The sequence below is a fragment of the Hordeum vulgare genome, chromosome 5H (assembly GCF_904849725.1).
Source record: "Hordeum vulgare subsp. vulgare chromosome 5H, MorexV3_pseudomolecules_assembly, whole genome shotgun sequence".
In the NCBI taxonomy this organism is placed as follows: domain Eukaryota; kingdom Viridiplantae; phylum Streptophyta; class Magnoliopsida; order Poales; family Poaceae; genus Hordeum; species Hordeum vulgare.
Window position 1 is genome coordinate 548,673,679 of NC_058522.1, and position 23,815 is coordinate 548,697,493.

General features: G+C 50.2%; 2 protein-coding genes across 2 annotated transcripts; one reads left to right on the plus strand and one right to left on the minus strand.

Moving 5' to 3' along the window:
- Nucleotides 1-611: 611 nt before the first annotated feature.
- LOC123452726 (rRNA-processing protein efg1-like) lies at nt 612-11,451 on the plus strand. Its single transcript, XM_045129437.1, has 8 exons — nt 612-852; nt 2,622-2,751; nt 2,859-2,971; nt 3,143-3,281; nt 3,426-3,534; nt 4,116-4,173; nt 4,262-4,498; nt 11,152-11,451. The coding sequence occupies exons 1-8, from the start codon at nt 691-693 to the stop codon at nt 11,155-11,157; spliced, it is 954 nt and encodes a 317-aa protein (XP_044985372.1). The 5' UTR covers nt 612-690; the 3' UTR covers nt 11,158-11,451.
- Nucleotides 11,452-14,265: 2,814 nt separating this feature from the next.
- LOC123398884 (auxin-responsive protein IAA14-like) lies at nt 14,266-15,619 on the minus strand. Its single transcript, XM_045093329.1, has 3 exons — nt 15,337-15,619; nt 14,906-15,238; nt 14,266-14,806 (listed from the first exon to the last, which is right to left on the minus strand). Exons 1-3 carry the CDS (start codon nt 15,504-15,506, stop codon nt 14,749-14,751), a joined length of 561 nt encoding a protein of 186 aa, XP_044949264.1. The 5' UTR covers nt 15,507-15,619; the 3' UTR covers nt 14,266-14,748.
- Nucleotides 15,620-23,815: the final 8,196 nt, after the last annotated feature.

Here is a 23,815-nt window from a genome sequence, read left to right on the forward strand (position 1 = left end):
TCTTGTACTTACTCTGTCCTAAAATAAATGACTTAACTTTATACTAATTTTAGGATGAAGCCATGGAGGGAGTATAATATAAAACGGGTGAAAACCCATTTCTGAAGGAAAAAAAAACAATGACAGCCCGTCCGGTCACTGGTAACACGGGAAAATTCTAAACGTACGGAGTAGTACAGGGGGTTTACGGACTCCTTCCTTAACTGATCTCCACCGCCCCCTGATTCTAAGGGGGTGTGGGCCCCTCGCCCTTATTTCTTCGAGCAATGCTACATCTACGTAAATGTTTACGTACGTTTACGGGATAGTCTGATTTGGCAATCATTGATTGGATTAAGATGAGGGTGAGGCCCACCCACCCCTGAAAATCAGGGGGGACATGTTTAGATTAGTTGAAAGGTTTAGTAAACGTAGTAAGTAAGATTTAGTAGGTCTAGCATTTTTGTATTTCTTTCAATCATCTTAGTTCATCTAATCCTTACCGTAAATTTTCGTAAAAACTGTCCGTACGCATCTGCGCATGGCAGGCCGAGCATTCTACATGGGCGGGAAATGTCTCCGGAGCAAAACGCTCGAGTTAAGACCAACTCGGCCCAACCCAACCGAGGAACCCCGGCCATTCAGACGTCACCCCCGCACGCCGCGCACAAGCGACGACCCCTCCTCCTGCTCCGCCCTAGGGTTCCGGCGATGGCGCATGGCGGCCAGCCCCGCCGCGCCCCGGCAGCACGCCGCCCCAAGCCTTCGGCGTCCGCGCCAGCACCCGCTGACCGGAAGCGGAAGCGCGCCGCCGTCTTCAAGACCGTCACGCTCAAGAACCAGATCCGCTCCACCGAGCGCCTCCTCCGCAAGGTACCGGAGCCTACTCTCCTCGCCCGCCTCTGGCTAAACGATTAGACGTGGAGTGCTCACGCTCGTTCTGGGTCGAGCAGCGGTTGATTACAAAGTCCGCTCTGTTAAAGTATCGGTTGCCACTGCACCTGCTAGCGTTGTTGGGAATGCAGTCGTTGATGGTTCCGCTGGTGCCTCATTTGTCATTTGGCTCGCGGTTGGCTGCGTTTAGTGCCCGCACTAACGGTTTCAAGAGGGTTAGTCCTGTAGCTGGATCGATGATGCTCGCTTTGGTACTGGTGTGTGCAATGTTGCTTGAAAAACTGCATGTCTTGATGCTATGTAGGAAGCCTTAGCTAGATACATCTGAAAAAATGTCAGGAATAACATGTGATTGCTCTTTATTTATCCAAGCTCAGCAGGTCGGCCTAATTATCTGAGAGACAAGTAGGATTAAGGTCACCACTCACCAGTGATGGTGGAAATTCACATCTATTCAAGGAATCATTACTTGTGCACTAGGTTGCCCAGATATGGCGAACGGATACAGATACTGATACCGATACCTTTCTTTCAGAAGTGCAGATACTGTGATATGTTTCTGTTTATATAATAAATATTAAAAATATTTGGAAATTAATGGTTATATGAAAATAGGACAGTTTATAGGAATACTAATAAGGTGATAGAAACATGAAAATGCACCTTAAATATGATCTTAGTTCTCTTCAGTCACTGCAACTTCAATTTGAAGGCTGTCGAAAAGTAGGGCATGTCAAATTTGGGCATGATCTGACCCCCTTAGTCGATATCAAGCAAATGCACCTTGACTCTGTTGTAGCTTCCTTTGTAGTCCTGAGTCCAACATTTGCTTCTGAATCGCGCTATTCCTCCACCTCCTTCTAAGATGTCCACGTGATTCCACAAAGGCCTGTTGCATATATGTTTGCCGACACATCCTAAAATAATGTGAGGCATATACAACATTAGACAATGGGAGGACCAACTTCAGCAAGCAAAGGACAGAAAGGGTAATGTCTCAACTGATCATGGCGAAGAAAAATGTTGCCTCACTGGTCAGAGCCTGGGAGGAAATGAAGGAGAAGGAGGCGGCAGTCAAATCTGTTCGGTGGAGCAGTCTCTAGCACTTTTTCTCCAGTGCAACTCCAGATGGGTGGAGGGAGCACTGGAGGGCCGGCCTCCTTCCTCGCATGGAGGCGCTTAGGTCAAGGGGGAGGGATTAGGGGTGGCGGCGCTCAGAATGGGGGAAGGAGTGACGGTTCTCAGATGCTAGGAGGCAACACCGAAGGCCGGCCTTCTTCTTCCTTGCTGGTGTGGTGGTGATCAGGTAGGGCCAGTACGGCGTCTCTCAGGCGGGGATGGGGGGCAGCAGGGTGTTCTGTATGTGGATGGAGTGGTGTAGGGTTTTTACTTATTCTGGAGAGGTATCCCAGGTGTTTGTTTTTCAAAAATAGAAATTCCTTTGATACGTATGTGATACATATTTGTGCATATCTGAATATATCCGAGTATCCGGCCTGACACATAGATTTTGGCCATGTCCATGTTTCCAGGCCTGGCATGTGCAATGTCTGATGTACATACATATGTTTTGATTCACACTAATCCAAATTAAAGAATCCATGCTCAAACCTTTCCAAAATTACAAGTTCTGGCAGACTTGGGGCCTCTTCCATATGTATCTGGTGCCATTTTGCAGAACACATCTTAGTCTTAGCCCCTACATACATTCGAGCCCTGTATTGAGATGTTGCATATTTTATCTACAGGATCTTCCTAATGACATGAGGGTGGCTCAAGAGAAGAAATTGGAAGAACTGAAGAGACAGCAAGAGAAACAGACTCAAGAGGCCATGCAACGAACAATACAGTTGAGGGATAGAAAGATAAAGTTTTTTGGTCAGTGGTCTCTTATCTTTGTTTGTATTCGTTTCTAGTGTCTTTTGTGACTGTGTCTGCCTGTATGACCTTATCATTTTCTTGATGTGGATATTCTAACTTCACAGAGAGGCGAAAGATTGAGAGGATGATAAGGCGTCTTGATAAACAACAACGTTTAAATGCTGATGAGGCCAGTAACAAGCTGGTAACATTGCGAGAAGATCTCGAATATGTTAGAGTAAGCTCACCGACGTTCTTTATCTTGCTTTCTGAACCATTTTTTGGCATGAGATTTAGTATACTTCTTTAGGCCGGGTATCCTCTGTCTCATTCATGGCTGGTACTTGTTCTAGAACCATTGAACCTGCTTTAATTTTCAGCTAAAGGTTATTAATCTTTGCTCGTGCAGTTTTTCCCAAAGAAAGAAAAATATTTCCCTTTATTCACCGGGGGCAATACCCCAGATATTGTGGAGAAAAGGAATGCATGGCGTAAGCAGATCAAGGAGAATCTCATCGCTGCTGCAGCCAATGGAAAGGACTTAGAAGGTACATGTTCCTCTTGATTAGCTTTCAGTTATTGATTTTCTAGATTATGATTGCATCTTCAGCCTTCATCTTTACATTGAAATATGTGCCACCTGTTGGCTAGATATCTACTGTCACTAAATTTTGTTTTGCATCACCCAACAGAGACAGCCAGTGACGATGACACCTTGGATGTGAGTGAAGATGACTTCTTTATGTCTGGAAGTTCAAGTGATGAAGAGGCAGATGATGAGCTTACAGATAAAAGTACAAAGTATGATTCACAACTCTTGGGCATTGTATTTGCTATTAGGTTCCCAGTGGTACATCATGCGATAAATTTGTTACTCTGAGAGCATTACACGGGGTGATCAATTAATGTTTAGTTTGGCTTAGATTATCATGTACAGTGTGTTAATGAAATTGGGCTATACAAAAACTATCTGTGAATAATCATTATATGTAAGTGAATCCATGCAATGTTGCTTTACTCCTGCAACATATCCTATATGGGTCTGCAACGTAGCATTGTTTTGTGTCTTCGAAGGATTTTCCCATGGCAAATGTCATTGTCAGCTTAGTTTTGAAGTCAATGGACAAGGTTGGTTCCTGAAAAACAGGGTATATAATCATTTCAGTAGTTGGTTGATGCTCATGTGGTTTGAATCATTTCATTTCGTGGTGAGAAAACATCGTATTTTCTAATAAATTATTCCCCGCGGACTTTCTTAGCCTGGATCGTAACCTTGTTATCTGTTTTGCTTTAACCTCTTATATTCAGTGACTTCATCACAGCATAAATGTTGCATAGCAGGGGAAGATATTCTAATGCTTTTTTTTTTTTTTTTTTTGCAGAGAACCTGGTGCTTCAGGCAGGGTAGCGTCTGGTATGTCGAGTGATGAAAAGAACCAGGTTGTTTTCTGCAGTGTGTCTCCAGTCTTACCAATCAGCTGTCACAATTTTACTTCCTTATATTTAAGCCCACTACTGTGCAATGCAGCGGCAGAGAGATGCTCGAGTGCTTATGCCACCACCTCGCTCATTACCACCTAATAGAGCGAGATCTGCGGATAAACGTGCGGTGTCCAGCTCTAGCAATGCTTCAACTAGCACAAGCGGCAACTCATTCAAAAATAGGAGGGCATCAAATCTTTCTGGAGATCAAAACAGCACTCTGAGTTCAAATTCTGATGCTCATAAACCACGCCGCAAAAGGAGGCCAAAGAAAAAGAAGCAGGTACACCTTTGCATACATGCTTTATCCTTTGTACATTTTTTCATGATATCAATATATGACTGAAAATTGCTCTGATGGTTTGGAAGTAACGGTTTTCTAGTCAGACGCAGTTGTTGTGTGGTTATTTATCGTAAGTAGATATCCATAAGAACAGTCAGAATAATAAAATCTGACAAGCATGAAGATAAATCTTTCCACATGGTGTGTGGGTGTGGTGCATGTACATGTATAACTGTAAGTTGGTTATGCTTGACTATTTTACACAAGTTGGTGGACGGTTTTCTAGCCAGATGCAGTTGTTATGTGGTTATTTATCATAAGTAGATATCCATAAGAACAGTCGGAATAATAAAATCTGACAAGCATGAAGAGAAATCTTCCCACATGGTGGTAGAGGCTAGGGTTCTACCAGGTCTCGGACGTAGGTTGTAGGGGTGGAAGTGCGGGCTGCGAGGTTGGGGACGCCGGCGCCGGCAGTTGGGCGCCGTCGCGGCGTGAGAGAGAGAGAGGCGGCTAGGGTTTGGGGCTCTCGTCTCCTGAGGGAGACGACAACAGAATATACTGTTTATTGTCTGATTAATATCGAAGGGGTACATGTGTTTATAAAGGAGGACGGCCTCCACTAAACCCTAGATAACTTGGACTCTAATATAACTTGGACTTCTAAGATAGGTAAGATAACTTGGGCTAAGCCCGTAATTAACCCTGCCCATTGGGCCTCCTCCGTTGGTACGTTGTACCGGTCATAACATCTCTCCCCGCCTTCTCAAACAGCTCGTCCTCGAGCTGAACATCTGGAAACTGCTGGCGGAAATCGTCGAGCTTCTCCCAAGTCGCTTCCTCCTCTGGCAGGCCGGTCCATTGTACCAAGACATGCCAGACGCCGCGACGCTGCTGCGCCTGTAGCACCTTCGCCACCTGTGCGAAAGCTGGAAGGAGGCAGCCATCCGAAGTAGGAGGAAGGGCCGGTCTCGATGCAGGAGGGTCCCCGCGGTAGGCCTTCAGTAAGCCGACATGGAAGACGTCATGGAGGCGAGAACCAGCTGGCAGCTCCAAGCGGTATGCGAGTGTGCCGACACGCTCCAGCACACGAAAGGGACCGGCGTAGCGAGGTCCCAATTTGCGCTTGGAGCGCGGGTCCAGAGGCTGCGTGGTCCTGTGGAGGAGGCGCAGCCACACCCAATCGCCCACCGCGAACTCCGCCTCGCGATGATGAGCATCGTAGTACTTCCGAGCCAGCTGCTGTGCTTGGAGAAGACGCTGGCGTGCCTCAGCCAGAATGTCGTCGCGGGTGCGGAGTAAGTCGCCCGCCGTCTCGGACCGAGCCGTCACAGGCTCGTAAGGGAGCATCGCCGGAGGTGGGCGCTCGTAGACCACCTCGAAAGGCATGGTGCGCAGGGCGGAGTGATAGGAGGTGTTGTAGCAGTACTTCGCCCACGCCAACCAGTCCACCCAAGCTCGTGGACGATCACCAGTAACACAGCGCAGGTACATGGCGATCACCTTGTTGACCACCTCGGATTGGCCGTCTGTTTGAGGGTGGAACGCCGTGCTCATGCGGAGCTTCACGCCCGCCAGTCGAAAGAGATCCCGCCAGACATGTCCCGTGAACACGGGATCACGATCGCTGACGATGGACGACGGAAAACCGTGGAGGCGGACGATGCCGTCGAAGAAGGCCCGCGCCACGGAGGCGGCTGTATATGGATGACCCAGGGCGATGAAGTGCGCATACTTGGAGAAGCGGTCAACCATCGTGAGGATGACGGACTTGCCGCCCACCTTGGGAAGGCCCTCGATGAAGTCCATGGAAATATCCGCCCACACCTGGGAGGGTACGTCTAGCGGCTGCAGTAGACCCGCGGGTCGTAGTGTCTCCGTCTTGTTCCGCTGGCACGTCACGCACGACCGCACCCAGTCGCGGACCATCGCGCCATCACCGGGGATGTAAAAATCAGCACGGAGACGATGGAGAGTCTTCTGCACGCCCTCGTGTCCTGCAGAGTGCGCCAAGGTCAGGACCTGGTGGCGCAGGTCGCCATGGTCGGGCACGAAGATGCGGCGGCCATGTAGGAGTAGCCCCTCGTCCAAGCGACAGGGCGCGTCCAGCTCGCCGGCGTCAAGGCGCTGGCGCAGGCCCTGGACGTCCACGTCCGTCGAAGTTGCCCGGCGAATGTCGTTGATGAAGGCGAAAGATGGCCCGGAGCGAATGCACATGATAGTGCCAGCCATGGTGACGTCGTCCGCGACATCCTCAGTGTCGCGGCGGGACAAGGCGTCGGCGACCGTGTTGAGACGGCCGGGGCGGTACTCAACGGTGAAGTCGAAGCCAAAGAGCTTGCTGATCCACTGGTGTTGCGGAACTGTGGAGAGGCGTTGGTCCAGCAAGAACTTGAGGCTGTAGTGGTCCGTGCGCACACGGAATGATCGACCCCAAAGATAAGGCCGCCAGTGGCGCACCGCCTGAACCAGCCCAATAAGCTCGCGCTCGTAGGCCGCGAGCTTGTGATGGCGAGCGGTGAAGGGGCGGCTGAAGAAGCCGATGCCAGAGGCGTCGCAGTCCACGATGAACGGCATATCAAAGTCCGGCATCTGGAGGATGGGTCCCGTCGTGAGCGCCCGCTGGAGAGCCTCGAATGCCGTAGTCGCCTCCTCGTCCCAGGAGAAGGCGTTGCGTCGAAGGAGACGCGTCAGTGGCGCGGCGATGAGGCCGAAGTCCCGGATGTACTTCCGGTAGTAGCCGACGAGGCCCAAGAAGCCGCGGAGCGCCTGCGGTGACCGCGGGATCGGCCACGCGGTGACGGCGGCGACCTTGTCCGCGTCCATCGCTACCCCGTCCGCCGAGATGATGTGCCCCAGGTACGCGACGGAGGTCGTGCCGAACGAGCACTTCGAGCGCTTGAGGTGAAGACGATGCGCTCGAAGCTCGTTGAAGATGATGGCCACATGTTGTAGATGCTCCGCCCAAGATGCACTGTAGATGAGAATGTCATCAAAGAAAACAAGCACAAAGCGGCGCAAGTATGGGCTGAGCACGTCGTTCATCAGGGCCTGGAAGGTCGCCGACGCGTTGGAGAGGCCGAACGGCATCACCAGGAACTTGAAGTGGCCATGGTGAGTGCGGAACGCCGTCTTCTCGATGTCGTCAGGGTGCATGCGCACCTGATGGTAGCCCGAGCGAAGGTCGAGCTTGGTGAAGAAGCGCGCTCCGTGTAGCTCGTCCAAGAGCTCATCCACGAGGGGATGGGGAACTTGTCCTTGGACGTCAGGGCGTTGAGGGCGCGGTAGTCGATGCAGAAGCGCCATGTGCTGTCGGACTTGCGCACAAGGAGCACCGGGGCGGAGAACGGCGATGTCGAAATCCGGATGATGCCCTGCGCGAGCATGACCGCCACCTGACGCTCGAGCTCGTCTTTCTGCAGCTGAGGGTACCGGTACGGACGCACGGCTACAGGTGCCGTGTCCGGCAGCAGGTGGATGCGGTGGTCACAGGGCCGCACGGGAGGGAGGCCCTGTGGCTCGTCGAAGATGTCGCTGTGCTGCTGCAGGAGGTCGGCCAGGAGGGGATGCGCCTCGTCCGCACTGGACGCCATCAACTGGAGCTGTGGAGTCACGGCGCCGGAGCCGCCGATGCCTGTCCACTGAACGCGACGGCCGCCCTCGCGCCAGAAGATGAGGGACAGCACATCGAGGTCCCAAAGGATGGGACCGAGAGTGGACAGGAAGTCGATGCCGAGGATGAAGTCGTAGCAGTCCAGGTCGATGCCGACGCAGTCGATGGAGAACGGCTCGTCGCCGATGAGGACGGGAACCTGCCGCGCCACCCCCTGGCAAGCAAGGCGGTCCCCGTTGGCGACGGTGACGCTGAACTTCTCCGAGCCCGCCGGTTGGAGTGCGAGGCGGCGCATGGCGTCCCCGGACAGGAAGTTGTGCGTCGAACCCGTGTCCACGAGCGCGGTTAGACGCTCCCCGTTGATCGTCACCGGAAGCAGCATCGTCTTTGCCGTCTTGATGCCAGCCATGGCATGAAGGGAGACGACGAAGGCGGTCGCGTCGACCGGCCCGTAGGTCGTGACGCCGGCCTCGGAGAGTGTGGTGGCGTCGAGCTCCGCGGTGAGGGCCTCCACCTCCGCGTCGTCGATGGTCTCCAAGTAGAACAGGCGGGCGCACGTATGACCCGGCGCATATGGCTCGTCGCAGTTGAAGCACAGGCCCTTGCGGCGCCGCTCGAGCTGCTCGGCCGGCGTCAAGCGCCGGAAGGTGCGTGTCGGCGCGGGGGCAGCCGCCGTAGCGGCCGGCAGGGCGGGGCGTGTCAGGGTGGCGGCCGCCGGGGCGGGGCGGGTCGGGGAACGCGTGCCGCGGCCCGGGAACGCCTGGTGCAGGGCGTTGGCGCGCTGCTCGTACGCGCGTGCGTAATACATGGCCGTCTGCAGGTCCTGGGGGTCGCGCATCTCGACGTCGATGCGGATGTGGTCGGGAAGGCCGCCGACGAAGAGCTCAGCGCGTTGGCGAGCCGTGACGTCAGGCGCATGGCAGGCGAACGTCTGGAAGCGGTCGGCGAAGTCCTGCACCGAGGTGGTGAAGGGAAGGCGACCGAGCTCGGCCAAGCGGCTCCCACGTATGGGGGGGGGGGGGGGCGAACCGGAGGAGACACACGTCGCGAAAGCGCTCCCATGAAGGCATCCCGCCCTCGTCCTGCTCGAGGGCGTAGTACCAAGTCTGGGCGGCGCCACGGAGGTGGTAGGAGGCGATCCACGTGCGGTCGGACGCCATGGTCCGCTGCCCCCTGAAAAACTGGTCGCACTGATTGAGCCAGTTCAGGGGGTCGACGGTGCCGTCGTAGGTGGCGAACTCCAGCTTGGTGAAGCGGGGTGGCTGCTGCACGTGTTGCGAGGCCGTGTAGGTGCCCTCGTGACGGCCCAGCGCGGCGGAAGGAGAGTGTTGCGGCACCACGGAGCTCCCGGCGTACGGATCAGTGTACCCGCCGAACCCCCGAAGGTGGGGGCGGGTGGCTGCAACACCGTCGGCTGTAGTGGCGCCGTCGTGTAGGTCGGCGTGTCCATCCACGTCGGTAGCGGGGACGGCGACGGCGGCCACCGGACCTGGGTGATCGGCAGGCCCTGTGGCACGACAGTCCCCGGGGGCGGTGGCGCGAAGGGCGCCGCCGGCGGAGGCGGTGGTGGCGGGTTTGCGTACGGAGCCTGGAGGAGAGTCCGGAGGTTTGAGACCGTCAGGTTGAGGTCGCGGATCGTCGAGGACATCTCCGCCGGGGAGAGGACGGGGGCGGGTTCGGCCGCCAGGGCCGCGGGACCGGAGGCGGCCGGACCTGAGGTGGCCGGCGGCGGTGAGTGGTGCGGCGGCGACGGCTGCTGTGAGGTGGCGGGGAAGGCGGTGGTGGCGGCGGCGGCTGCTGTGAGGTGGCGGGGAAGGCGGTGGTGGCGGCGGCGGTGGTGGTGGGAAGGTCCGACAAACTCATCGAACCCAAGCTACCTGATACCAAATTGGTAGAGGCTAGGGTTCTACCAGGTCTCGGACGTAGGTTGTAGGGGTGAAAGTGCGGGCTGCGAGGTTGGGGACGCCGGCGCCGGCAGTTGGGCGCCGTCGCGGCGTGAGAGAGAGAGAGAGGCGGCTAGGGTTTGGGGCTCTCGTCTCCGAGGGAGACGACAACAGAATATACTGTTTATTGTCTGATTAATATCGAAGGGGTACATGTGTTTATAAAGGAGGACAGCCTCCACTAAACCCTAGATAATTTGGACTCTAATATAACTTGGACTTCTAAGATTGGTAAGATAACTTGGGCTAAGCCCGTAATTAACCCTGCCCATTGGGCCTCCTCCGTTGATACGTTGTACCGGTCATAACACATGGTGTGTGTGGGTGTGGAGCGTGTACATGTATAACTGGAAGTTGGTTATGCTTGATTATTTTACACAAGTCCGTGGACGGTTTTCTAGCCAGATGCAGTTGCTGTGTGGTTATTTATCGTAAGTAGATATCCATAAGAACAGTTAGAATAATAAAATATGTCAAACAAGAAGAGAAATCTTTCCACATGGCGTGTGGGTGTGGTGCATGTACATGTATAACTGTAAGTTGGTTATGCTTGACTACTTCACACAAGTCGGTGGACGGTTTTCTAGCGAGACTCAGATGTTGCATGGTTATTTATGGTAAGTAGATGTCCGTAAGAACACTCATAATAGGGTCCAAGGAACATGAAGAGAAATCTTTCCACATGGTGTGTGTTTGTATTTCTGTATGTGTATAACTGTAAGTTGGTTATGCTTGACTATTTTACACAAGTTGGCGGGCTGTTTTTTTTAGTCAGACTCAGATGTTGCATGGTTTTTTATTGTAAGCTGATATTCATAAGAACAGTCATGATAAAAAAATCTGACAAACATGAAGAGAAATCTTTCCACATGGTATCTGGGTGTGTGTGTATGTATGTGTATAACTGTAAGTTGGTTATGCTTGGACTTTTTACACAAGTGGGGGAAGCTATATCATTGGGAATAATATCTTAGTTGGTTACCTTTGTACCATTTGTCTGCCTGCGTACAACATCACCGATACCATGTCACCCTGTAGCCCTGTACTCAATATTATACAAAAGTCTCATGATGCTTGCTGCTTGTCCATCTCAACAGGCATGAAGTGAATATTCCGATCTGCTTGAAGCTCAGAATCGAAGATTTCCTCCCGTCATCCAGCAGTGTGACTCCAGGTCATGTCGATTCCGAAAGAAAGGAGGAAAAACAACAGCAAGTGCGCCCGAGCAAGCAGTTGATGATTTTGCACGCCTCGCCCTCGATGTAAAATGAACCACTCTCCTCCAGTTGTTTTTACAGAAAACAGAACACTTACCGTCGTAAACACCCGACATTGTTCGTTCTCATCTCTGGGTAATTGTCTTCACCCTTTTTACATGATGAACCAATGGACGCTCTCACCGTCTCCTTGCCGAGTATGGTTTGCTAGGCTGTGGTCTGTGGAGTTGTGGGCCTGTCTGCCTGCCCACTGCTGCTGGGGTGTGTGGGATCCCATGACCTGGTAACGCGTGGTACCAGCTGCCCTGTTGTCTCCCCACTGTCTGATCCCGCATCTGTATCATCATCATGCATGCTTGGTTCTGGTTCATGTGGGTCTAGTGCCCCTTGTCCGTAGCTAGCCATCGCCTGTAAGAAGAATGTTCAACCTTACCCTCTCGCAATCAATCGCCATTGTTTTTTACCGGGCATGTGTGGTAGGACGAGTACAATGTTCAACCTTACGAGTATTTGTCTGTATCGGCAGCTTCCGTTTTGTCCGTGCCGACAACAAAGCCAGCGGCCGACGCACCGACCAGCCTTCAAAATGAACGGACGTCGGCCACGACCCAAGGTCTCAACTAGTTCAGACTGTCGAGGGTGATCATCTCCTTCTGTCGATTCACAAACCAAGCCTTCGCCTTCAAAATGAACGGACGTCGGCCACGACCCAAGGTCTCAACTAGTTCAGACTGTCGAGGGTGATCATCTCCTTCTGTCGATTCACAAACCAAGCCTTCCTTCCCGGCAACACGTTGTTCTTGTCCATGCTCATGAACGTGAGTGCCACCTTTTTAGCTTTGGTGTCCGTCATGGTTGTCTTGATCTCGAGCTTCTTGAGTTGAGCGGCCTCCTCGATGTCAATCTTCCATCCAACTCTCAAGTGCGGCGTAATGCTTGTTGCACTCTTGTTGAATAAACCACCATCTTGTTTGTACTGAGTTGATGATACGAGTACTTGCAAATTGGTAGGGAGAAAACTTTCTTTGCTCATGGAAGGTTTTGTGAACCCTTGTTCAAAAGATGGAACATTTTTGCTCGGCACCTTTTATTGGATCTTCCTCTATCTTAATCCAACTCTCACAAATCAATTTATCCTCATCTTGGGTGTATGATCCCGTGTGAATGCTTTGCCTTCTCTTGTGTGCCTCGAACGTTTGGGTGAGCTCATTGATAAACACCAAGGGCTCTTGCAAAATGTCGACCTCGTCCTCCTCATCTTCACAATACAAGTCATCATCTACATGCCATGAGTTGCCATGGTCGTCCTCCTCTTCATCATGGTTGTCGAAATCAGTGTCCTCATAGTGATCGTGACCGTCCTGGCTCTGGGTCTTGTCGGGATCGAAAGCCTGGCCTTGGTCGTGGTGCCCTCGCCACGACCCTCAAAGCCGACGCTCTTCATGAATGACGAGCAATCAGGGCCGTCAGCTGTGCCATTCCATTGAACAACTTGTGGGCGTTGGCGAAACTTGCCGTCGAAAACGATCGGGGTTGCTTCCTTTGCGTCCCGTCAGACGTGTGTCTAGCGCCACTATACCTCGGTGTTACGTTGAGGTCGATGACACCCGTGGGCGTGGCCGGAGCAACCATGCTGCCCTTCGACGACGTGGAGAACGTGTCTGCCCATGGCCGTAAGGCGGCGGACCGGGTGTGCTAGACGGGCACAACGACCTGTACCGAGGAGGACGACCGGCCAACGATCCCGTGCTCGTCACTACCATGGCAGCGACCGAGAGGATGACCGGTGGTGGTCGTGCCAGCCCTAGTATGAGGAAGGCGTGCGTCTTGGATACGAGGGATTCCATCTTCCCGTCATCGGCAAGATGCTTTGCTTGACGCCGCGCGCCGACCTCGGCGGTGTAGTTCGTAGACGCCTTCATCTCCGTCGTCTTTGCCCGCCGAGCCCTCCTTTTCGCCGCGTCGGCATCGAGCTTGGCGATCTTCGTCGGCGTGCACTCGAACTGAGGCTTCCAGGGACCCTTGTACCCTTCTTCTTCGTCGCGAGGGCGCGTGGCCGCGGCCGCATCGCCGAGGTTCGTCGGGTCGTCGTCCATGAATGAGGGAGGGAAGGGAGCACGCGGGAGGGTTTGGACGAATTGAAGGGAAAGTGGGAGGGGTATGTCTCCGATTGATGGGTCACGGAGGGATAAAGGCATGCGTTCCATCCGTCCGCGTGCTATTCATTACGCGGCAAACACGATCCAAACTTGAAACGAGAATGAATCAAAAACAGATAAAAAACGGACATTTATTCGTTTACTCTCGCGCGTTAAAAAGATCTGTGGTGGTGGGTTGGACATGCCCTTATCCTGCGTGCGTTTCGCCGAGGATTTGGTTGCTTGTGCAGCCATATGGCCCTGGAGGTCTGGGGGGCGGGAGGTCCCGGTTATGCTGCGCGTGACGTACGCTGCAGTGACTCCTCTACATTCGTATGCAGCGATTCCTCTACGTCCGCGCCGCTGCACGGAGCAGAGACCTCGGGATTTGTGCGTGTTCCCATTTTTTGCCGAAGAAAAGAAATTTTGAGTTGTTGTTTTTTTGGGCAGAAATCGCTGAAATCCGAACATCCGATACTGTTGCTGGGGCTGGGGCTCGGGCATCGATGTTTAGGTTTTGGTTTCGTTGAGCTGGATCTGGCTCGATGTGTACGTACTGTTCTCCACAGGAAAAGAGAACGGGGAAATAGCGTAGTGGTGGTATGGAAGGGGAAGGGAAAAGCGTGGGGGAATGGCAATGGCGCTGGCGCCACAGGGCCAAGGAATGATGAAACATCGCTTCTTGATCCGACGTATCCTGGGATGGGATTGGATGGGATGGACACTTCATGCGCCACCACCACCACCACCAGTTCGACATGACTTGTAGTACATCATCATCATCATCAGACACACATAAAATTGCATCTCTCTCTCTCTCTCTTTGATGATCCGTGTCCCAGTTCCTCGGCGATGATAATACAAAAGGGAAACTTGTAAAACTAAGCAGAGAACTTATCTACTACACGGACACCCAAGTCCCGGTCCTTTCTTACATGGCTGCCTGAACCTCTGGCTGTACAACATCAGTACGTGCATGTACTCTACTACCTACTACTCCGACAAAACAGTACTGCTAGTCTGCTACCGCTACTGCATGCTACCTGCGCGCCGATCCGGCCGGACTGGCCGCCGGAGCTCGCGCGCCTGTGAGTCCCTGGACCCAGCCTCGCGTTCGTACCGAGCGGGTGGATGCAGATCAGTACACTTCACAGAGCGCGCGTGCGTGAACCGGCTAGCTCACGGGTCACGGCCTCCGTCGCCGTTCACCCATGGCCGGCCCGATCATGCATGCGTCTGTGTGTCCGTCTCTGATCATGAGCCACGTACGGCAAGTTTCCATCGTCTCCGGATCGCTTCATTTATGTATGTGTGCACGATCGTGTCCTTTTCGTCGCCATCATCGTGCTTCCGAGCTTTTCATTATCCTCAGCCTCTTGCAGGACGAGATGAACATGCTGCAAAACCAAACGAAGAAATCACCCGTTAGTTAGACTCATTTTTGGTCAGTTGGTATATGCAAATTAATTAAGATGGGTACGTGTTGGTGTGCTTACTCCCAGGGGACGTCGCCGGCGAGCATGAGGTCGCCGTCCTTGTCCTCGTAGGCCATGGCGAAGGGGGCGTTGTCCGGGGAGGAGCAGGAGGAGAAGCAGCCGAAGAGCGCGTCCAGCGCCGCGCGCAGCTCCCGGTACCCGCCGTACGTCCTCAGGTCCACCTTCCGAAGGTACGGCGCCCCGTCCATGCTCACCTTCACGTACAGCCCCCCTCCTCCTCCGGCGGACCTCTTGCTCCCCGCCTCGCCGGCGCCTTTGCTCTCCTTCGCCGCCGCCGACTGGAACGTGCTCTTCCGGTACGCGCCCACCGGCGGCCACCCAACAACCTGAACCCTGCGCGCACAGACCAAAAATCTCCATCAGCTCCTGTCCCGCACAACCAGTCCATATGCCATGCACGTAGGCCGGCCGTAGCCTTGCCGCTAGCTTACTTGGAAGCCGGTGCGGCGTCGTGGTCGTCGGTCCCGGAGGCCTCGCTGGCCGCCGCAGCCACGGTCGACGACGGCCGCTTCTTCTGCGCCGCCGACGACGCGCCGAACCCCCCGTCTCCGCCGCCGCTGCCGGGCGGGCCGAGCCGCAGCTCTGCGTCGATGATCTCCATGGACGGCCGGCCGGGAAACGAGAAGTGCGTGAGCCTGCTCGGGCGGATGGTGGAGGCGGAGCTGGGCCAGGTAGCGTGGCGTGTGGTGGAGGTGGAGGTGTGGGCGTTGCTTCGCTTCGGTTGCGCGCCTGCCCGCCCCCGCCATATATAGCGCCGGGTGGTGGTTGCGTGCTGGGTCGGTCGCTCGCGAGGAAAGGGATGGTGATGGCGCGGTGAGGAGGGGAGGCGGGTGGGCCGGGGGGACAGCGCGGGAGGTGCTGTGTCTGGGCCCCGGCGGACAGGCGGGCCCGGGGGTGATGGACCGGGTCGGGGCAGATTCCCGGCGCTGCCTGGTGGCGGGCCCCCGGCCTGTCTGGCACATGCGGCGGGGCCCTGCCGCCGGTGTGGCGCACGTACGTACGTGTCGCGCGCGGTGGCTCGCCCAGTCTGGTCTGGTCTTCACCACGGTCACGGCCAGCCACCCCCCGGTCATTCATGCATGCATGCATGCATGCCGCGCTCTACGTACGAATACGTTTTTTTTAGGAAACCCAGGTGAATTAAATAAGTCGATGGTACCACGTGCGTGCTTTGTTTTACTTTAGTCAGCTGATCGCTTTTTTTTTTCCTACCCTGCTTACTTATGCATGCTGTAATTATGTCATGTGAGGACGTACGTGCACGCTGCATGTATGGTGGCATGGTGCAGTCCAGCGTTAGAGTAGACACGATGATCTCTTATAGTTTTATACTTTGCCTGGTTCAAACATGTTCATGAAGCAGAGACGACATGCATGAATGAATTAGCTGAAGATCGAGATGCCGATCGACGTACGTACGTAGCCATCTCTTGCACCGTCCGTCCGCCCCACTCTTTTCTTCACCTGGCACGACCAAGACGCCACAGTCCACTTGCTTTTGCTCGACCCAACTTGTGATCAACCAGGTTACGCAACGATCGACAGCGTGACGGTACGGTCTAATCCTAAATCCCGAGGGTCTAGGCGTATATAGCACTATACCAGCCGCACACGTATGCATCTATCTATATATATCACGGCCAGCTTTCGTGCGTGGATGCCGGTGGGACCGTGGCGAACGCACGTACGTGTCGGCGCGCGGGTCGGCCAGTCTCTGGCCTTCAAGGTCATGAATGTCACGCTCTACGTACTACCTACTGTAGTACGAAGCCTGAATAACTATTCCAGTGTGGAACGCAGAGTCACACACTGGTGATGCATGCACTGGTGCTCACGCTGTGATTTTTTGAGGGCGTGCCCGCATGATTCTGAATCAGATGATGCATGCATGCCTGCCATGCATGTATGTTACAATTGGTAAATTATATTGTGGAACGCCTTCCTTTTGTGGAACCAACCCATCAGGGCTGTCGACCACGAGGGTGATCTCGTCAATCTCAAGATTTGATATCGGTACAGTATCTCGAAGGTACTCATACGCATAGTATCTATGTGTATATGTTCATCCAGATAAATGTATATACGTGTATACAGAGTTATATACATATGTGATATGATTGCATCGTGTTAAAAAAAACTGATAAACTAAATTCGTCCATGACTATGGTCTCACTCGCACGCACGCATGTATCGTATGGTTCAGTGAAAACGCATTAATCCCTTGGTTTTACTTGGCCTGGTCAAGTTGTAGTAGTAGTAGTTCTGGAAGAGACAGCATTAGCTAGCTCCTCATTCATGACACCGACACATCCACTACTTCTTCCACCCGCGTTTCCGCGCTTTTCCTCACCTGCTTCCACCCGCGGTCACCTTTTTCCTTGACCCGGCACGCCAAAGTGATGAGAGACCGCTTGCTTCGTGGAGCCAAACTTCTGGTTTTAGCCAAGGCAGCTGCCATATCTACTCCTGAAATCCGAGGGTCTAGGCAAATACAGCAGACACGCAGAGACGCGGACGCATGCATGCATGCATGCACATGACCGGCCAGCTTTCGTGCGCGCAGGGGTTGCCCAACGAACCCAGACAAGATGGCGAGCTGGCGAGGCACGCAAGCGGAGGCCCATGCAACCCTCGCCCGCCCGCTTCTGCGTTGTGCGATAATGCATGCACCGCCGATGATAATGGAATAGACAAACGAAACAAGCGCATATGCACGCACATCTCGTGCCGTCGACCCGGGGCGGCCACGCCTTTCCCGCTGGGGCCGCGGGGTCGTTGCCTGTCCCCTCGTGATCGCATTCACGGCCGCGGCCAACCAACCGGCCACGGCCAGGCCAGCTAGCCCAGCCACACTCCAAAGCAGCAGGCGAGCCCCGATCTGATTCCCTGCATGGCTTGCTTGCATGATTCTGGAAGAAAAAAAACGATCGCATGCGACCTTGTCGCCCTGATTTTTCTTCTTCTTCTTCTTCTTCTTCTTTTGCGTGCAAGAATAGCTAAACGAGAGAGAGGGTAGAACTGCCGATGTATATTGTGCATGGCAGGTACATAGAGCCGACCCCCCGCCTGGTCTCCCGAGTAGATAGGCACGCACGCCATCGTGGAGAGGTGGTTGAGATCCTGAAGACTAGGACTACATACAACAATATTGCATGGTACATGCACAAGTGTATATGACTCCAACATAAACGACTCCTACGATACAAGACGCTCCAAGCAAAAACACCTAACATGTGGTGAATATAAATATAGCCCCAAGTAACGTTACCGATGAATTGAAGACGAGAGAGGGGATGCGTTCCCGGGGCATCCCCAAGCTTAGGTTTTTACGGCATCCTTGAATCTTTTGGGGTGCCTTGGGCATCCCCAAGCTTGAGCTCTTGCCACTCTTCATCTCTTTGTCCATAAGAACTTCACCCAAAACTTAAAAACTTCACAACACAAAACTTAAACAGAAAGTCGTGATAACATTAGTATGAGAAAGCAAACCACCACTTCCTTAGGTACTGTAGCAAACTTAAATTCTACTTATGCTGATGTTGGGTTACTGTATTTTCAATCTTCCATGACTAATACCCCCCGATACTATCCATAGTTTCATCAAAATAAGCAACCAACACAACAAAAACAGAATCTGTTAACAGCAGACCAGTCTGTAGCAATATGTATATTTCGTATACCTCTGGTACTTCAAAAATTCTGAAATATTACGACAGTCTGAAGAAATTGCATAGAAATCAGCAACAAAAAGAATCAACTCAAAAGCTCTTACAGAAAAAAAATTAAAATTCTTTTCGTGAGCAGAAATTTTCTGTCTTTTCCAGCATGACCAAACGATCACCCCCAAGACTAATCATAACGGTTTTGCTTGGCACAAACACAAAAAGAAACACAAACAACACAATCATAACAGAAATATGATGGTGTGGAGAAAACAAAACAGGAAGCAAAAAGCAAAGAAAAATTTATTCATTGGGTTGCCTCCCAACAAGTGCTATCGTTTAACGCCTTAGCTAGGCATTGATTTCAATGATGCTCACATAAAAGGTAAGGATTGAAACACAACGAGAGCATCATGGAGCAAATGGCTAGCACATTTGAGTCTAACCCACTTCCTATGCATAGGGATTTTGTGATCAAACAATTTATTGGAGTAAGAATCAACTAGCATAGGAAGGCAAAACAAGCATAGCTTCAAAAATTTCAACATATGGAGAGGAAGCTTGATACTATTGCAATAAGTAGAAGCATATGATCCTCTCTCATAGTAATTTTCAGTAGGATCATGAATGAATTCAACAATATAACCAGCACCTAAGGCTTTCTTTTCATGATCTACAAGCATAGGAATTTTACTACTCTCCACATAAGAAAATCTATTCTCAAGAATAGTAGTGGGAGTATCGTAAAAGACTTGAGCACTACAAATTGTGTTCACAATGAAAAAGCAAGGTTTAGCAAAGGGGTTTCGAGAGTATGACAAGTTTTTTCATTCCTCTTCTTTAAAGCATAGGTATCCTCACAATAATCATCATAGATAGGGGGCATGCTTTCATCAAAATGATTTTGATCATTCAAAGTGGAAGAACTAAAAAGATCATCATTATCAAATATAGCATCCCCAAGCTTGTGGCTTTGCATATCATTAGCATCATGGGTATTCAAAGAATTCATGCCAAGAACATTGCAATCAGGCTCATCATTCACATATTCTATGCCAAGCATTCTATGTAATTCTTCTTTCAGCACTTGAGCACAATTTTCCTTCCCATCATGCTCACGAAAGACATTGAAAAGATGGAGCATATGAGGCATCCTCAATTCCATTTTTTTGTAGTTTTCTAGCGAAAGAACAATAAACAAAAAGATTCGATTGCAAGATCTAAAGATAAACCTTCAAGCGCTAACCTCACCGGCAACGGCGCGAGAAAAGAGCTTGATGTCTACTACGCAACCTTCTCCTTGTAGACGTTGTTGGGCCTCCAAGTGCAGGGGGTTGTAGGACAGTAGCAATTTTCCCTCAAGTGGGTGACCTAAGGTTTATCAATCCGCGGGAGGCGTAGGATGAATATGGTCTCTCTCAAGCAACACTGCAACCAAATAACAAAAAGTCTCTTGTGTCCCCAACACACCCAATACAATGGTAAGTTGTATAGGTGCACTAGCTTGGCGAAGAGATGGTGAAACAAGTGCAATATGGATGGTAGATATAGGTTTCTGTAATCTGAAATTACAAAACAGCAAGGTAACTAGTAACAAAAGTGAGCATGAACGGTATTGGAATGCGTGGAAACAAGGCCTAAGGTTCATACTTTCACTAGTGAAGTTCTCTCAACAATGATAACATAATTGGATCATATAATTAGCCCTCAACATGCAACAAAGAGTCACTCCAAAGTCACTAATAGCCGGGAACAAACGAAGATATTATTGTCTGGTACGAAACCACCACAAAGTTATTCTTTCTGATCGATCTATTCAAGAGTCCGTAGTAAAATAACACGAAGCTATTCTTTCAGTTCGATCCATCATAGAGTTCGTACTAGAATAACACCTTAAGATACATATCAACCAAGACCCTAATGTCACCTAGATACTCCATTGTCACCTCAAGTATCCGTGGGCATGATTATACGATATGCATCAAACAATCTCAGAATCATCTATTCAACCAACACATAGAACTTCGAAGATTGCCCCAAAGTTTCTACCAGAGAGTCAAAACGTGTGCCAACCCCTGTGCATAGGTTCCCAATGTCACGAACCCGCAAGTTGATCACCAAAACATACATCAAGTACTCACATGAATCCACATGTGCCAACCCATATGCATAGGTTCCCAATTGTCACAAACCCGCAAGTTGATCAGAGCAGAAGAGGGAGAGGGGGAAGAACATCATAAGATCCAACTATAGTAGCAAAGCCCATGGTACATCGAGATCAAGACATCTCAAGAACACGAGAGAGAGAGAGATCAAACACATAGCTACTTGTACATACCCTCAGCCTCGAGGGAGAACTACTCCCTCCTCGTCATAGAGATCGCCGGGATGATGAAGATGGCCACTTAAGATGGATTCCCCCTCCGGTAGGGTGCCGGAACGGGCTCCAGATTGGTTTTGGTGGCTACAGAGGCTTGCGGCGGCGGAACTCCCGATCTAGGTTTCTTTTTGGGGGTTTCTGAATTTATAGGAATTTATGGCGGTGGAATTACGTCGGTTGGGCCCACGAGGAGGTCACAAGCCTACCCTGCGCCACCTAGGGGGGTGGCGGCGGCGTGAGGGCTTGTGACTCCCTCGTGGCTCTTCTGGCCTTTTTCCAAAGCTTCGGGGGTCTCTTTTGGTCCAAAAAAATCATCGTAAAGTTTCATTCCATTTGGACTTCGTCTGAAAATGGGCCAAAAACACGGAAAAAACAGAAACTGGCACTTGGCACTGAGTTAATAGGTTAGTCCCAAAAAAGATATAAAATAGCATATGCATGCATATAAAACATCCAAAGTTGACAAGATAATAGCATGGAACCATAAAAAATTATAGATACGTTGGAGACGTATCAGAAAGCAACTTGGGGAGGCTAGAAATCAAGATTCATATGGTAGAAATAGAATATCTTGATCTCAACACATGAGTACGTGACTCTCCCTCAGAAAAATGGATATGGCAAGTGTTGGGTCTTTTGAGTGCTTCCTGTGCAAATAAGAGGTGGTGGAGGGTATATATAGGCATCTCCAAGAATCCAACCATTACAACATCATTGCATACCTCAGTGAAACCGAAGTAAAACTCGGTGGCACCGACTAGTGCGAAATGTGGCAACTTTTGTCTTTTCAGCGAGACCGATATATGAATCTCGGTGGTACCAATTTTGGTTGTCCTAGTCAATTTCCACAACTCAGTGAGACCGATTCTCAAAACTAGGAAATTCCGATTTTAAGAAGCAGGTTAACAGAGTCGGGGGCACTAATTTCGGTTGCAGCGTAATGACACTTGATGGTACCGAGACTCTAGGGTTTGACATGGGATCTGTGTGATGCAAAACTCGGTTGGGCCGAATGGATGGTTGGTGGCACCGAATTTGGACATTTATGATTTTAACAGAATATATGTGGGAGGAATTCATGAGTACTTTTGGTGGCTAATATCTAAGCACTTGAGCAACCAGATCATCATAGTCACCTCATCCTTTTTAATAGTATTGGCTTTCTTATGAACTCAAATGTGATTTCATCATAGTCTTCAAGCTTCTTGCCAATAGATGTTCCTTGCATCTAGGGGTTCTCCTTACAATCCTTAGCCAATGCATCACTGAACTTTTCCAAAAATATACTAGATAGAATCATTAGATCAATAACTTTTCCAAAAATATACTAGATAGAATCATTAGATCAATAACACATATGTTGTTATTAATTACCAAAACCATCTTAAAGATAAGTTGTGCTTTCACTCCCTCCCCCCTCCCTCTGCCCTCTCTCTATATATATGTTGAGCCACTCCTTCTCATGCATTCTTTAATGTGCGTGGGGTATTTGAGCTTTTTCTAGACTTGGGCTTGTTTGCTTCTTGTATCTATTTATTTTTGAAAGAGGGATGACTCCCCCGATTGCATTATTGAAGCCTTGTATCCATCTTTGACTTTGCCTTTTATTGCCTTCTCTTCTTTTGATTTGTTGACGTGGTGATTTGCTTGGACTTTTGCTTATTATGTTTGATTTATGTTGACTAGACATGTGGATTCCACGTAGGATTAGATGGGCTATTCCATGAACATATATCAAGGAATGTGTAACATGTGAGACATATATGACCCCAAAAGGGATAATATAGCTAATGATTCAGTGTCAAGCTACTATAAACATATTGTATACCCAAAATTTAATTATTTATGTATAATTAGTTATAAACCAGAAACCACTATTAGATTTTCCCAAGAGCATACACTTTACGGATATTTACGAAGATATTTAGGGATACACACTAAGATAATAAACTTTATTAAGGGGGGTATCACAAATTAACCCACAAAAGCATGTTGTGTTTTTATTTTTCTCACATTTTGGGAGGGGGTGAGTTTAAGCATATTTTAAGATACAATGTACAAAAGGGAAAATATAACATAATTGTATTACAAATGTCACCAAATTTAGCACAACACAATAACATTTTTAATGATAATATTACAAATATGGCATGGCTACTATTAATATTTAGGAACATTATCACCTAATTATTTACCATAAACAAGTTATCAAAAATAGTAATACATGAATATAAAAGTTTAGTGCAAATATTAAATGTTCTCCTTCCAAAATTGTTGTTATATTTTGATCAGGTTAGTTATCTTAGCTCCTCCGTTGAACGCTATGGCAATTTTTAAATTTCGAACTTCACTTTGTAAAAAGTTGTTTTAACTTATTAAGATTTTTTGTGCGTGGTTATGAAGATGATATGGGAAAAAATGAGGAGACCTAAACATGAGGGATGTATGGGTTTTTCATGTGTATTATGCATAACTTAGAAATACTTAAAAAAGGATCCATTCGGAGGGTTTTTAAGTCTCTAATATATATAAAAAAATCCGAAATAGGTTGTGGCCTAAAAATTTCGGCTAAAAAGAATAGAACTAGATTCAGGTGGGCGTCTAAATGGAGAAATCTCAATTTTTGGATATAAAACCAAATGAATAGATGAAATCGATACATCACCACGGAATGCTATATACTTTAACGATATAGAGAGAGCAATATCAACAAAAAATTGTGACTAGAAACATCAACTATAGGATCGATAAACAACACACATCGTGCCACCTCATGAACGTGGAGCTTAAGACAAAGCAATTAATAGCACAAACCTTATATAATTTTAAGCCATCAGGCAACCAACCAAGGAGTAGCAATTTCAAAAA